We start from the raw sequence: 15,571 nt of genomic DNA, 5'->3' as shown, positions 1-15,571 counted from the left end.
TGCTGCCTCGCCTCCACTTTCTCTCTCATACAAAATTCTAAGAGCACCCTCTCTCCTCTGTCTTTCTCTGCTCAATCTCTCCGTTTCCCCATCGCCCTCCCCCTTCCTTTTCATGTTCCCCCCTCCCTCCATCTTCTCGTTCCCTCGCTGGTTCGGTTAGTCAAAGAAGAGATCCACTGAAGGAGGAAAAACGGGGGGGGGGGGGAACGGCAGGACGAGAGCGAGAGAGTCGGAGTGGGGCAGGCTGGGGAGCGGGTGCAGGGGTCTCAGCCCTCTGTCGTGGGGGGTTGGGGGGGTTGAAACACACCCCAATATTTCGTAGTAAATACCATGGACTGCCTCTGCATTGTGACTACAAAGGTAAGCGTCTTCATGCTACTCTGGCCGAGTGTGTGTGCGTGTGTGTGCATGTGTGTGTATGTGTATGTATACACGTGCGTGAAAGCCACAGATACATTTGTATTGTACACACAAGAGAGGGAAGTGGTCATTTTTCCACGCTCCCTCAATTATACAACGCTTCCTTTTTGTCTTTTTTTTTTCTTACATAAAGGGAACGATGCTTTGCATTTCTCTCACTCTGGATGACTCTCACTCACATCTCCCACGCTCTGTGTCATGCGTAGTCAGCTGACAGACTGCTAGGACAGTGGTTCTCAACCTTTTTTCAGTGATGTACCCCCTGAAATATTTTTTCAGCCAAGTACCCCTTAACCAGCGCAATTTTCGGGTATTTAAAAAAATTAAAATAAAATTAAAAACATGCCATCACCTTTAAAAAAAACCTTTACAATAACTAACGTAATACTTAGTCATTCAAACTTCATTTGTATTGGTCCACAAAAAAAAAAAACAATCAAAGTGTCTTCTATTGAATCATAAAAGAGATCTGTTAAATATATATAAAGAAAACAAAAAAACATATTTATCAATAAATGTTTGTACTTAAAAAAAACAGTCAATAACAAAAGGTGGTATGTAACAAGTTGGGTCGAACCATTCTAGTTATGGGGGAGAATCTGGGTTTTTAAAATAATGAAATTGAATGAACATAAAATTCATTTTATGAACGTATATTTTCCTGAAACATTGAATTAATTCAATAACTATTTTTAAGTCTTTGTTTGTTTGTTTGTTTCATTTAAAAGTACCCCCTGGAGTTCTTTCAAGTACCCTCAGAGGTACTCGTACCCCCATTTGAGAACCACTGTACTGTTGGCGTGTTGCTTTGTGTCACAGTGGAATTGCAGCAAGTCAGTCCACATTGGAGTTGACTCTGCTTTGTATGCTAATCTCAAGCTTCCAACTGCTTTATCTCTTACCTGCTCGCCACACATCTTATATCTCACACACACGTTCTAGCTGTCGTCATTTTGAGAGGCAGAACCGAAAATATCCCAAGATGAAAAAACAAGAACGAAAGCATGTGTGCGTCAGTGTGAGTTTGTTCCGAAGTGAGAGGTGGACATACAGGGACACCTGGATGCACTTTCCAACCGAAAGTGACCACACACACACACACACACACACACACACACACACACACACACACACACACACACACACACAATCGCGCACGCACACACACACGCACACCCACCCACACACGCACACACACACACACAGCAGGCGCTTTGGGACGGCATGCCGCCGAGCAACTGAACCTTTCGGAGGGATTACATAAATGTGTGCTTAAATTCATTTGCCTTGTAGTTTCCTTGGCAACAAGGATTGTTGGTCACCTAAACATAGATAAGTAGGTGCAGTCACGCAGCGTAGCCATATTTGAAAAACTAGAACTCTTATGTAAAAGGATATAGTCCACATTTGTGTCCAATTGTAGTCAGAATGGAAACTACCAAAATATTGTAACCAGAGATAAAAATTAGGGCTTTGTCTCTGCAGGCATTCACTTGCTTTGTGAGTGACTCACTGGAAAGCAAAACACCTTATTAAGCGAAAGACCACAGTTGGTAAGCAATAATATTTTTCAAGACTTGTGATCAAAGTGAGAAGAGACTCAGTGTAAAGCTGGCAAGAGAAGCCTTTCACACGGCAAGGGTTTGTGGGACAGATGATCACTTGAGAAAAGCGGAAAGTTTGCAAGGTTAAAGGTCTGTAGACACCCAGCAGCACAGGTTGTTTAACATCATTATGATGGCCAATTGTCTACTTTTCAATTGTAAATGGTCAGAGTATCCAAATCTGTCCGCCACAATTCATTCATGTATGTGGGAGTGACATTTGCTGCTTGAGTGACCGATAGGGAATTGTCACAAGGGATCGGCCGATAAGTGGCCAGGCTGATTATCGGGGCCGATATTTGCCATATTGGTGCATATAGGCATCTGCCTTTTTTATTCATCTTGCAGCCGAGAAACTCCGTCATTATGCCTCTGATCATGCACTTCTTTGACTGTCTGTCATGGAACCTCACTCCAGCACTGTCCTGCCCATAGCAACATCTGATTGGTTAGCTGTGCAAGAGCCTGACTCAATCATTTGTGAAAGCCATATATGGCAGTGGTCCCATACACACATGCAGGAACAGAGCACAACAGGAGATATATCATGTTTTGAAGTTAGGAAAGTTTAAAGAGACTCTCCCAAACTTTTAATCATGAAAAGCACATTAAATTACCCTGTGTATTAAATGTGTTATATAAATAAAGTTGTGTTGACTTGGCTTGAATTCCCTAGCCTTCTAAGCAACTGCGCTCAATTAAAGTAGGGAGCTGAACAGCATGCAGGCCCACCTTTTCACTTAATTGTGGAAAAACGACACACTGAGTAAAAATAACTTAGTGGTTTTGGAGGAAAGCACGTTGAGGAGATGGTGAGAAAACTTCTTATAGGCCTGTGTGTTTGGGCATCATGCCTGTGTGTGTGTGTGTGTGTGTGTGTGTGTGTGTGTGTGTGTGTGTGGTGGGGGCTTGAGTTTGTGTAAGCCACAGGAGATGTTTTCTGTGTTGCTTGAGGGATCCCAAGCTATTTAATTGAAGTGTGCATCTACTGTATTGCTGTGCATTTACTCAAAAATGTATCTGGGTCAAGACGATTTGAACTGAAATGCCAGCCAATCGCAAGGCACACAGGCAGGAAAAACCATTCACGCATCCAATCACACCTATGGACAATTTAGAGTGTTCAATACACCTGCCATGCATGTCTTTGGAGTGTGGGAGGAAACCAGAGTGCCAGGATAGAACCCATGCCGGCTTGGGAAGATCATGCAAACTTCACAGAGGAGGGCCAGAGCAAGTTGAACTCGGGACTCAGAACTGTGAGGCATACTGTATGCTTACCACTTTACAGACTATAAATTACCTTTAAAAATATATATTTTACGTAAATACTTGATGAAATAAAATTGAGTCATTTTTTAAGTAATGTAAATTGACTGTCAGTATAGCTTAAATCAGTTCCTTGGTGCTGATACTGATGCTGTAGTTTTGTTAACTGTATTTCTCGGAGACCACAAAAGTTGTCCAAAACTGCCCAGCATCCACGTTTAATTTATAGGAAGCCTTCACAGACCATGACAAACACAAGGTAGGAAACATACTGTATTTTCCGGACTATAAGGCACACCTAAAAGTCTTAAATTTTCTCAAAAGCTGATAGTGTGCTTTATAATCTGGTCTGCTTAATATATCGATCATATCGAATGATATTTTTAACTGTTATCACAACGTGTTGGATAAAAGTTTGTGAGTGCCGGTCATCCAAGTCTCACAAGCCATGAAGCTGCATGCCTTGCTAATTTATCTTAATTTAGTGGTGAGCTTCATGAACATGCAGAGTCAGACCAAAAGTAAAAACTAAAGATGCTAACATTAGCTATTGCAATGCTAAACATGCATGGTTGTGATCCTTTCATATGCTAATTAGATTGCTGGCATGTGTATGATGCATATAAGTGTCAGCAGCATGTGGCATCAACGATTTCCAAAACACATAAAAACAGACTTACAGTCATTGATTTCGGTGATGAGTCCTGACTGAGGGAGTCATCTGAATGAGCACGGCCTTCATGCTTGGTAACCACTGGATTGTAGGGAAGTGTCTGGGAGTGATGACGTCAGGAGGGCAACGGGACACGGCGAGAGTTTTTGGAGGGAGTTGAAAAATAAACGTGTGTCAGCTACTTTGCTCTCAAAGGAATAAACCGTGTTTTCCGCACTATAAGGCATACCTAAAAGCCTTATTTATTTTAAAAAGCTGATGGTGCGCCTTATAATCAGGTGTGCCTTACTGTATATATTAGATCAATTTTGAGATTAGGATTCGTAGATAGGGAAAGAACTGATAAAGTAAACTTTACCTGTTTCTTTTGTGTGTTTACAGTTGAACAAGGTTGGTCATATTGACATTGAGTTATTATGCTATTGAGAGTTTAGAGTTATTGTTTGAGTTATTATTGTTATCAGTAACAGTATTACTATATTGTGATTGAAAAAAATTTAAAATATGTAATTAATTGGGGGTGCGCCTTATAATCAGTTGCGCCTTATACAGTGGGCCCCCGGTTTACGAACTCCCTGTTTTACGAATTTTTCATCTTACGAATGTGGAGCGCAGCGTTTTTTGTCCCCCTCTTACGCACAAACCATTCATCTTACGAACAATCCAACATGCCGGTCAGTGTGTCCGCACTATTTTTTTCGCTTTGCTGCATCAACAAAAATAACTATTTTTGCATGTCACGGAAACGCCGATATGCTATTGGTCTTATAAGGTCACAGTCATGGTCTCAGTCACGGTCTCAGACACGGAGATGCCGATATGCTATTGGTCGATTAAGATCACAGTCACGGTCTCAGTCACGGAGATGCCGATATGCTATTGGTCGATTAAGGTCACAGTCACGGTCTCAGTCACGGAGATGCGGATATGCTATTGGTTGGTGTCACGTCAATCACAGAAATGCTGATATGCTATTGGCCGAACGCCTTCATCTAGCTTGATGGCACAGCTGGTCGAAGCGAAGCAGGAGATAATAAAAAAATACGAAGGAGGTGCACGCATAGTTAACTTTGCTAGTGAGTATGGCCGTAACCGCTCGGCAATCTTCTAAGGGCAAGACTTTCCTTGCCAGGGGACGGACCTCGGTCAACAACAAAATGGAGAGGCTTCTTCTATTATGGATTAAAGAGAAGGAAATCGCCGGTGATATGTTCTCGTTTGAGAAAAGTTCTCGTTTAAGAAAATAAATAAATAAATTCTGCGGGTTCGTCTCTGCTCCCCTCCGCCTCCACCCACCACCAGCTCAAGTCACGTCGCCCCAAAGGTAAATGTCATTTTTCCTTTGTATATTTATGTTATTTAATTTAACTGTACAGTAGATTATGTTACTAATTTTTAATATGTGTATAAAGTCGTGATCTTTTTACCTAAGGTTTTTGCACGCGTTGCACGCATTCACTAATTATCATAGGTTTGTATTGCCTGTCATACGAGCGATTCGAGTTACGAGCATAGCCGCTGAATGGATTAAGTTCGTAACACGGGGGCCCACTGTAGATGGAAAAGTTTTAAAATATGTCATTAATTGAGGGTGCGCCTTATAATCTGGAGCGCCTTATAGTGCAGAAAATACGGTACCCGTTCTGCGTTTCCTTGCCATCACGGAAAGCTTTGGGACATCTCACACAAGTCAAAACACACAGTGACTTTCTGACAGCGCCTCCAAAATAAAGCTGACAACAGATGCTGACTTCATCAACTAATTTGTGTGTTTGTAAACTCAACAACACCATACCAATCGCAAATGGGAATTTTTAAATTAACAAAACAATATATTTGACTTTTTTTTTTGGTTACAATTTGATTGAAATATTTACATTTAATATTTAATTGTAATTATATTTTATATACTCTTGATTTATTTTGGAATTGATCTAAACAGTCTTTTAATGTAATCAAGAGGTATTTTTCCCCATTTTCCACAAAGTACTAAAAAAGAAAACAGCTGTTTATTCATTTTGGCAGTTGCGAGAACGCTTATATTGTATTAATAAAGTTTATATTCTATGAACAAAGTTTGACGACTTAGCTCCAGTGGATGCATAGCACAATTCCTGTCACGTTCTGCCTGGGTTTTATTCTGTTGTGGGTTTACTTGTTGAGATTTTGGGTTGTTTAGCCACTCAGTTAGAAATAATTCTCCCCCCACGTCTGCCTCTCCTCTCTGTTAGTTTGATTTTGTCCACCTGTTGCCTACTGTATGTGTTCCTGCCCCTTGCGTGTCTTCCCCTGCCTATTGTTCTCTCCCAGCTGTTTCGCGTTGTTTTGTAATTAGTGTCATGTGTGTGTGTGTGTGTGCGTGTGTGTATAAATTGTAGGTTTGTCAGTGCTTGTTGTTGGGTTATTGTAAGTGTCACCTCCACACCCTTGTTGTCTCGTTCATAGTATTCTCCAGACACATGGTCGCTCTTCCCTGTAAGTTGAGTTTTGTTTAGTTCTCGTTTCTTTGGTACTTTGCGCAGTTTTTTTCTATTTTTGTTCCTGCCTCTTTTGTTGATTAAAACCTCTTTTCGAGCACATCCCCTCCTAGCTTCCTTGCAACCTTCAGCCCATCCTCTCGCACCTCCAAACTCCACTCGTCGTGCCAAACCATGACAATTGCATCTAGGGGATGCATAATGTAACCCCAGCCATGACTGTAGTTTCCGTTCTATGTGCACCTTATAATCTGGTGTGCCTAATACAGTGGGCCCCCATGTTACTAGATTAATCCATTCGGTGGCTGGGCTCGTAAGGCAAATTCACCATATAGCGGGCAATCCAAACCTATGTTATATAGCTAACGCGTTTTGAACCCCAGGTAAAAACGTCAAAACTGTACATACATCATTAAAATTGGTACCAAATTAGTATAGTAAGTGCTACGTATATATAATATACATGTATACAATCAGAAAACATAATAAATAAAAAATATAGAAAGGATTTATTTACCTTTGAGTGGCACTCGTCATGCCCATATTCCCTAGTATGGGTAGCATAGGCTAGGCTAGCTTTAGATTTCTTGATTATCTCCAGCTTTGTTTCCATATAAATCATCTTCTTACTTCTCTTTTTAACATCACTAGCAATCTTGGGACCCATGGCTAACCCTTTCAAGTTTGAATTAAGCAGTAAAATGCACTATAAATACGGTTTTGTAACCACTTGCGATAGAACAAAGCTTTACCATTCCGCCATTTTGAAACGAGTGAGGCCGATTATTAACAGACCAGCATCTCTGTCATGTGACCGCAACAGAAAATAAGTGCAATTACCTAAAATTGCTTGCAGATGGAAACAAAACAACACAGCCAACCCCCTAGGGTCATGATGGTTGTTTTTGTCGCTCAGCCAGTAAAATACCGTGAAAGCGAGGCGAAAAAACTCAGTATTCCACATCACAACATGAAAAAAACACAAGCCAGGGACGCTGTGTATAAAAAATAAAAAAAAAAATAGGCCATTCATTGGAGGTGCGCCTTATAATCTGGTGTGCCTTAAAGTGCGGAAAATACAGTACTTGCATTTGTGGGAACCTGCTGGCTGAAAATTTGAGCCCTCAGAACTCCAAGAAGCTTCGAAGAAAACTTTGCAAGGCTTCAATACAGGACCAATTTTGGTCCAATGTGTTTCAGGCAAAGAGGATTTCTGTGGCAGTTTGGTGGAAACATGATACGTGTTTCACCCTTTTTGACCATTTTTGGGTCATTCGAGGAACATGTATGACAAATTTGTGCGAGAAAAAGTATGAAATGTGATCTTATTTTCACTTGAATGACAATTGGCTGCATCACATGTGAGGTCCGCCATCATGAAGCAGACAGGTGAGCTGTATCCTTACACTGTGCTTGCAAAGGCATCAGGCGCGTAAGGTATTGTGGTGTGGGGGCGACGCCACAGTCACTCCAGGAGTGACATCACAACACGCCGGTGCTAGTTTAAAAATGGTGGCATGAACTTATTCAAACTCATCTTTGCCGCCATTGTATTTCCAGTTAGTATTGTTCTGATACCACTTTTTCCCCACCAAGACGATACCATACCATGACCACCCCAATTGGAATGATTTTTCTTTAATACTGTACTAAAGAATGGCACACTCACTTGGATATGGTCAGGTGCTGCTATAAAGTGACAAAGTGTAAGATTTAGACCGTTTTTCATTAAAAATGAATAAATTAAGTGATTATAAACTTTCAAAAACTTGCAAATAAATGTGTTCTTAAAGACCAACAGTATGTTTTAAATCAAATCTTAGGCCTAGTTATCATTAAATTATATTACATGGGGGTTGGCACTCCTCTGGAGGCTGCCATGTCTGTTATAGCTAGGGACAATGGAAAATTCAGCACCTCCTGCTGTCCGTAATGAAAAATGGAAATCTTATACATTGTCCCTTTAAAACATATTTCATGAAACAGGAAGAAAAATATTACAGATTGAGTCCAATCCAGTTACATTTTAGTGACTACCTGGTTTGGCTGACTGACAACTCTTTTATTTTGGCTCAGCATGCATTGACACATCACGCTCCACGTTCCATATTAGTATCGGAAAATATCATGTTTGTACTGTATGATGCCGATACCACCATTTTAATGACATATCTTATCTTTTCCAATACAGGTCTTGGAATAACACTTTTTGTGGCTTCAGTGCTTTATATTTGTTCTTTTTCCCAAAAGACCATTACTTTACTGCAGCGCCTAGCCGACGTGCCGCAATAACATTCCCATGTGCAGTTCTAACGTGGAGTCTGAAGTAGTCTAGCAGCCTGATTATACTCTTGTTCAGCTGCAAGTGAAGACATTTTTGCTTACAACTATACCACTGCTCTTCATTCAATATCAAAGGAGTCATGGCTTTATATGGCATTGACATAATGCATTTTGGCAACAACTCTTCATTACTACAAAGGTGGTGCGCTTGTGGCTGTGACTGAGAGAGCTGTGTGGCGACGTACGTGGGGGTGTATGAGGATATAGCAACACAGAGAACCTGGCCTACTGAGTAAACTTGCATTGAGGGGATTGGGCAGCATGGGAGGTTAAAACAAAATGAAGTTTGTGTGCAAAGGGACATATGCCTGTTTGGCCTCCGTACAAACGTTAGGAAATACTGGGCATTGGAAAGAAAGGTTTTATTAGATGCATTGTTGAAAATTCACTTATCGCTGTGGTTTTCTGCTCTCCATTAACTGTGACGTGGGAACACAATATAAAGAGCACGCCGAGCCACGTATAAGAGAGAAAGGCAGTATTATTACCATGTGTTTTGGATTATGCTATGATCAGGGATCAATCCAGTATCTATCTGCTTAGCATCAAAAATACATGCTAGATGACTGAATGAAAGGGATTCAATACGCGGCATGTGAATGTTAGTCTAACTAATGGATCACTTTGCTTTTTTTCTACTCCTGAGTGCCGCATTGGACTTTTAAACGAGCTTATGTAATTTTCTGCTGCTTCCTACACTAGAATCTTAAGAAAAAATCTATTGGAAATCAATGTTAACACATACTGCATCATTACATAACACTTCCAACTTGAACATTAGTGTATCAGTGTGAGGAGACGTCACAGGGTTTCTATTTGGTACCCAGGCTGACAATGCATTTGATTGTCTCTCATGGCATCAATCAGAGAAGATTCCAAGGTTTTGCCAGAGAACAGATAGCCTGCCAAGCGTTTCATGGAAAGCAGTCAAGAAATGCTTCTCCACGTACCTCAAGCTTTTACCATATTTTTGTCCCGCTGTCCAGAGCTGGCCCAAGGCATAAGCTCATGTTTGCAGCCAGAAATTTTTCGCAACAGAGGACTTTTCACTATAGCAAAGCTATGTCTTCACCGTAGACATAAAAAACATTTTGTGCAATCTACAATCTGAATGAAGTTAAAAACAAAACCATCCAACGAGCCTACATTGAATCAAAGAAAGAAAGAAAGAAAGAAAGAAAGAAAGAAAGAAAGAAAGAAAGAAAGAAAGAAAGAAAGAAAGAAAGAAAGAAAGAATGAAACTGCCACATCACCAAGCATTCATGTTCATACTTACATCAATTTCTTGCATAATGTCTTTCACCTTGCTCCATCCATCTTTAATCTTTATTATTTTTAGCCCATCTTCAAGTGTTAAGCTTGGTTCAAGTTTAAGCTCCGCGAGTCAAAATGATGTTATTTTGGCAACCGCGCTCCTCCGTGTGGACCAGATTTTCCACATTGTGTACCTTCCAGAATTTCTTTACAAGCGGGGAACATAAGATGAACTATTGCTTATGGAAGTTTGCCGGAACAAACACCTTTATGAGAAGTACTAGCGCGACCTAAACATTTAAACAACTCCTCGCATGCACCACTTTGGGAGAAATGAGCACTCTGCTGAAAATGCTTGGAAGAATTGCAATAGTTTGAATCTACCAGGATTCACTACTTTTGGTACGGAGTAGTGTTGTTTGTATGCTGTAGAGTCCATTTATTGCCACCTATAGTAAGGGAGAATATCATCTGTCTGCGGGGGAAAGCCGCACCAAGTATGAAGTGCTGCAAAACACGTGCCGGTGCGTCAAGCATGAACTAAGCTAGACATTTGCTACAGGCTTGTTTTTGCTGAAATGAATTTCAGAGCAAGGCAAATCCAGATAAAATACTGTACATTTCATATTATGGATCAGGGGGATTTTTCATTGTATGGGGAAGTAATAAAGGGGGAAAGGCTTCAATACATTTTTTATACTGGGGGGTATTTTTTCACATGCAGGTTTCGTTGTAGAGGAATTTTACTATAAATCACCTTTCAACAAATGTTAACTTTACTTCTTATGAGATTTATACAGGTTTTAGGTTAGGTTAGTTAACAAAATTGCAAAAAAGTTCATAAAAGTGCCTCAAATAAAGACTCAAATAAAAACTAGAAGCATTTTTGAACAACTGAACTATTTGATTCGCAAACATATTTGTAGACTGTAAATTGTAGAGAGTTATTGTCATATGTATCGCACAAAACCACACAGCAAAATTCTTACTCTCTTCACCTCAACGAAAAGAAGACAACAGCCACAGTGGGCGCCATCATGCTAATCAAAAACTATTTGATAAAGAATTGAACAAATGCAAATAAATAAAGTACACAAAAAGTAAAATTTAAGACTGTCATGTTAAGTTGAATAATAATAAATGTAAATTAATCTGGAACATTAACACAGGAGCTCCTTTATAACCTGAAGAAAAAGGTATAAAATATTCTGCAGATTTTTGTCTAGTAAAATAATGTTGACAGCAATTTAAAAAAGTTTATACACTTGTATTTCTACTTATGAAATTAATTTGTTCCGATGAAATTAATTCGTTCCGGAAGTAATTTCGTAACATGAATCTTTCAAAAGAAGAGCCTTTTTTTACATGTAAATAGCCTAATCCATCCCAAGGTCCCCAAAATACTCTCAAACCCTATTGATTAATATTCTTAAATTATGAAAATGTGTCAAAAACTGTAACAAATACACATTAAATTAATTATTAGTCCATTATAATCAAAATATATAACACTCCTAACCCCTTTGAATGAATTATATTAATTGGACCAGTTGACAATATGAATATGTTTGCCTTGAGATGGTGCTGGAGTGTTGGTGATGACTGCAGAGAGAGAGAGAGAGAGAGAGAGAGACGTCTTTAGGTTGTTTAAGGTGTACGTATTTATTTTACATTTCCAGTGATCCATGATTCATTTACAAGGCTGCAGGAGCAATAATATTTATTTTTTGAATTTCTTTAAGCATATAAGTTTACTTATGTTTAGTTGGGGTTATACCTCCTGTGTGATGTCAATGCTAAATGCTTAAGGATGTGCTATCAACGCGAATCTCGAACGCGACAGCCCAAAGTGGTACGTTACCTAAGTGTTTTTTATGTGAATATGTACAATGTTAGGCATAGCTATTGTCAATTTTATGTCTGTTAGTTCTACGGTGTAAATTGTAGATGGGAGGTGTGGATGAAACGAGTAAAGATGAAATGTGAAATACCACCACCGTAAATGCAAAAAACTCTTGCCTAGATTGTGGCTGGCATATAAATAAATGATAAAAATACATCACAAACTGTAACAAATATGGTAGCGGTTGTGATGGCATTACATTACAGTTGTGAGTACTTGTGTCTCATGTCTCATATTATATGATAACAATGTGGCCATTCGTATCTTGAATTTTCTCTCGTGACTAAGAGACAACATTTTACCACCTTGGTGTTTCGTGAGCTGAATTTTTTTTGTAACAAGAGGTTTCCTAAAGGTATGTCTGTACTGTAACTTGAGCACAGACTTTGACAATGATAACGCCACTGCACCACCAGGTGCTATGGATCTACAATTACACTTCCCACGGCAAAAGCAAAGCCTGTTCCCTCTGGTCATACACACCCCAATATTTGAGAAGGACTGCTGTACTTACACCTCACGAGTTCACTCTTATCTTGCCTCCTTCACAGCAACCCTCTTTCCTCCCGAATTACTCCAGACTACCCCCTGACCTCCTATGGAAACCTTTTAGTTAGTGCTTCTTCATATCAGTTATACATTTCATAAGATCTAGTAGTCAATATCAGAACATGTTATGACATGTTAGCTTGATGCTCACTTCTGCTGTCCATGTGCAAGCCCCGTTCGTAAAACAGCCCGTATGACAGCGTGCAACATGCGCATCAGGAATAGTGCCCACAAAGAAAGCTCATGTGCTCTCCGCTCAAGGGCACCGACAAGCTCGCGTCTGCAAGGCTTCTGCATCTCAGCGTTGAGACGCTGATTCCCCCAAGTTGCTCCCAGGGCGAAGAGAAGAGATTGCGAGCCGGACACAGTGCACATTTGATGCCATGACTGCACGACTGGGAAGGCTTCTTTTGTCTTGGCTATATACTGCAACACCAGGCAAACACTTTAGAGGGCCAATTTGTCACAATTTGAAAAAATTGACACCTTTAATTAAAAAAAACAAAAACAAAAAAAACGACTTTTCTGTAAGGCACTGCGCTGCAATCTATTTCTAGTAATACAACAAGTTATTACGTTAATCTAGTAAAACCCTCAAAAGTGAAAAGTTGATTGTTTTTATTGTTCTCAACTTATAATTTGTTGTTGAATTTAGAAACCTTTCTACCTTAATAAATTAAATAAAAACAATGGAAAGGAACAGTCTACATCAGGTGTGTCAGATGTATGGCACACAGGCCTGATCCTGCCCAGTAATTTTGTGAAGCATTAAAACAAATGAAAAGAATCAAACCAATTAGTCCACTGTCCGTAATCATTAGACAAAAAAAATATCATACTTTAGAAGCAATGCACAGATGAGTATTGCAAAATACAAGTGGAAGAAACCATTTACCAAGCTTGATTTGTGCCCTTGCTGATCGCTTCAGACACAAAACAAAACATTCACATTAGCATTAGCATCTAGATTCATTGTGGTACTGCTCAGTGCAGGTAACATTCTTTGATGGCCCTGTAAGGATTCACAATGGGTGGAAGTCGCTTTCTGAGCTATTACCAACACATTTGCCCTTTTCACACCACAGGAACTGTTAAACAGTACCCTGGTAGTGTGAGTTCCCCTTTCAGTTCACACCAAAAAACGTTCCAGGTAGGGAAAGTTCGACTAAGCCTCTACTGGGAACCTTCTGAGCTCCTAGTTACGACTAGGGTCTCCACCTCTGTACCTGGGTAGCTCGAGGGAGGCATGCTTGTGCAGACTAACTTTGTGAAAACTTTGTTTTCACTGTGGCCAGTTTATTATTTTGAAACAATCGAAGAAGAGACAATTGATAGGTGGATGGGTCCTCTGGAACAGACTCTACTGCGTATTGATGGAGAAGAGTCCTGTCGTGTTGTGCTATTTAGTAGGAAGACAGCAGAATTATAACTCACAGTTATATCCTTCAGGAATCCGAGAAGCTTCCTCCTTTCCCTTCTCAAGTTTATAGATTGCACAGCTTGAATAACGTATATGAATTTATTAGTATCAAGCTAATAGAGTTCTGAAAAAAAGAAAAAGCTAATTAAGGCTCCATTCTCATGCGATGTGTGGCAGCTTTTTTAGTTCATCATCCTGCTTGTCAGTTACCTTTTTAATGACAGGAGTGGGAGTGCAAATCCCTCCTTGCCTCACATCATCAGTCCGAATAGAATAAGCTGTCCCTCGGCCTGAACGCAAATCTGTGGGCTGCCGACAAGAAACTTCAGACCCTCGCGACCAGGAACTCAGAGTTCCTGGACTGTTTGTTGTGAAAGGGTCTATTCAACTTTCAACTATCCTGTGTTTTCTTATAAACAATTAGCCTTTTATCATGTATTACATAAAATATCATACCACTTTACATTGTGTGTAAGTGAAAGAATAGAGTAACCTCACATACGGAAAAAAAAAAAAAACATTTGGAAACAACCCTCTAATTCTGTTTATTCATTATATCCTGGAATGTGTTTATTTCTTACAGGGGATGTCAACCGAAAACCTGTAATAAAATGTTTTATGCCGTAGACTGGAACTAGACAGGAGTGTCATTGACATTAACTTTGGTTTTTTTTTTGTTTTGTTTTTAATGGAAATGGACATCTCTGGTTTGATTTTTTTAAGCAACAAATTACACTTCTATTGTTTACTGGAAATAACATTACAGTTGCTAAAGGTCAGACAATATCCTATCACAGATGATCTGTCTTATGTGCTTTTGCAAAATGAGCCATGATTGGTTGTTACCTGAGCTCTGAGCAACTGTTATGTCATTTGTAGTTTAAAGCAAGAGGCAAAATGGCTGCTACATGATTTGGATACAAACATGAATTTCACTGCTAAATCCATATTTTACAAACGCAATAGTAATCAGAATGTTGTGTTTAGACGAGAAGGCCTCCAAAGAACATATTGTAAATTAAAAAAAAAAAAAAATGTTAGGGTTGATTTTCCCTTTACATTCTCAACATTACGATACATCTTGTTGGAATTATTTCATAATCAAAAAATGCTAATCAAAACAGACAGTCAAACAACATTTAGATTCTTCAAAGTAGGTGCCAGATAACAGCTTTGCGCAAATTTTATGACGTGCATGTTGCTATGCGACCTAGAATGACATTGAGTTAATAGCCTGAACTAATCTGTTCTTGTGTTTGAGACCATTTTAATTTAAAGAAAGTTTTGACTGCTACTGCACATTGTTGTCTACTTACAATCATAATCAGAATTGAATAAACATCAGAAAAAAGTACTAATGCTTAGGTGTTTATTGAACTGAGCTCTCTTTAAGTATGCTAAAGCTTTGCATCTCTTTATGCATAAAGAACGTTCACAACTTTAGCTGCATAATACCCCCCCCCATGGCAGCCCGATTTTAATTTGTATGACTTCTGTTGCACTGTATTTTTTTCTGACATAGAGGTCTAATGTCCACCTAGTATTAGTCTGTCATCATTTATTAGTGCACATTGCTGATGAGCCCTCTGTCTGATTTAATGATCTGGAGGCCCACTTTGCAAAGAGGCTATAAACAGCTTGGCTCGCGCGCAGTTGATA

At 39.5% G+C, this 15,571-nt stretch overlaps 1 protein-coding gene across 1 annotated transcript in view; it reads left to right on the top strand.

Moving 5' to 3' along the window:
• Positions 1–312: 312 nt before the first annotated feature.
• Positions 313–15,571, top strand: part of dlg4a (discs, large homolog 4a (Drosophila)) — a 174,325-nt gene continuing 159,066 nt past the window's right edge. The window contains exon 1 of the mRNA XM_088440748.1: positions 313–360. Within this exon, the coding sequence (XP_088296874.1) occupies positions 331–360 (30 nt within the window). The 5' untranslated portion in view covers positions 313–330. The remainder of the gene's footprint in view (positions 361–15,571) is intronic.

Source organism: Hippichthys cyanospilos, chromosome 18, assembly GCF_059441005.1.
Source record: "Hippichthys cyanospilos isolate Australia breed blue-spotted pipefish chromosome 18, RoL_Hcya_1.0, whole genome shotgun sequence".
Classification (NCBI taxonomy): Eukaryota; Metazoa; Chordata; class Actinopteri; order Syngnathiformes; family Syngnathidae; genus Hippichthys; species Hippichthys cyanospilos.
The sequence above is the reverse complement of the archived record's forward strand: the minus strand, read 5'-3'. Positions and strand labels throughout refer to the sequence as shown.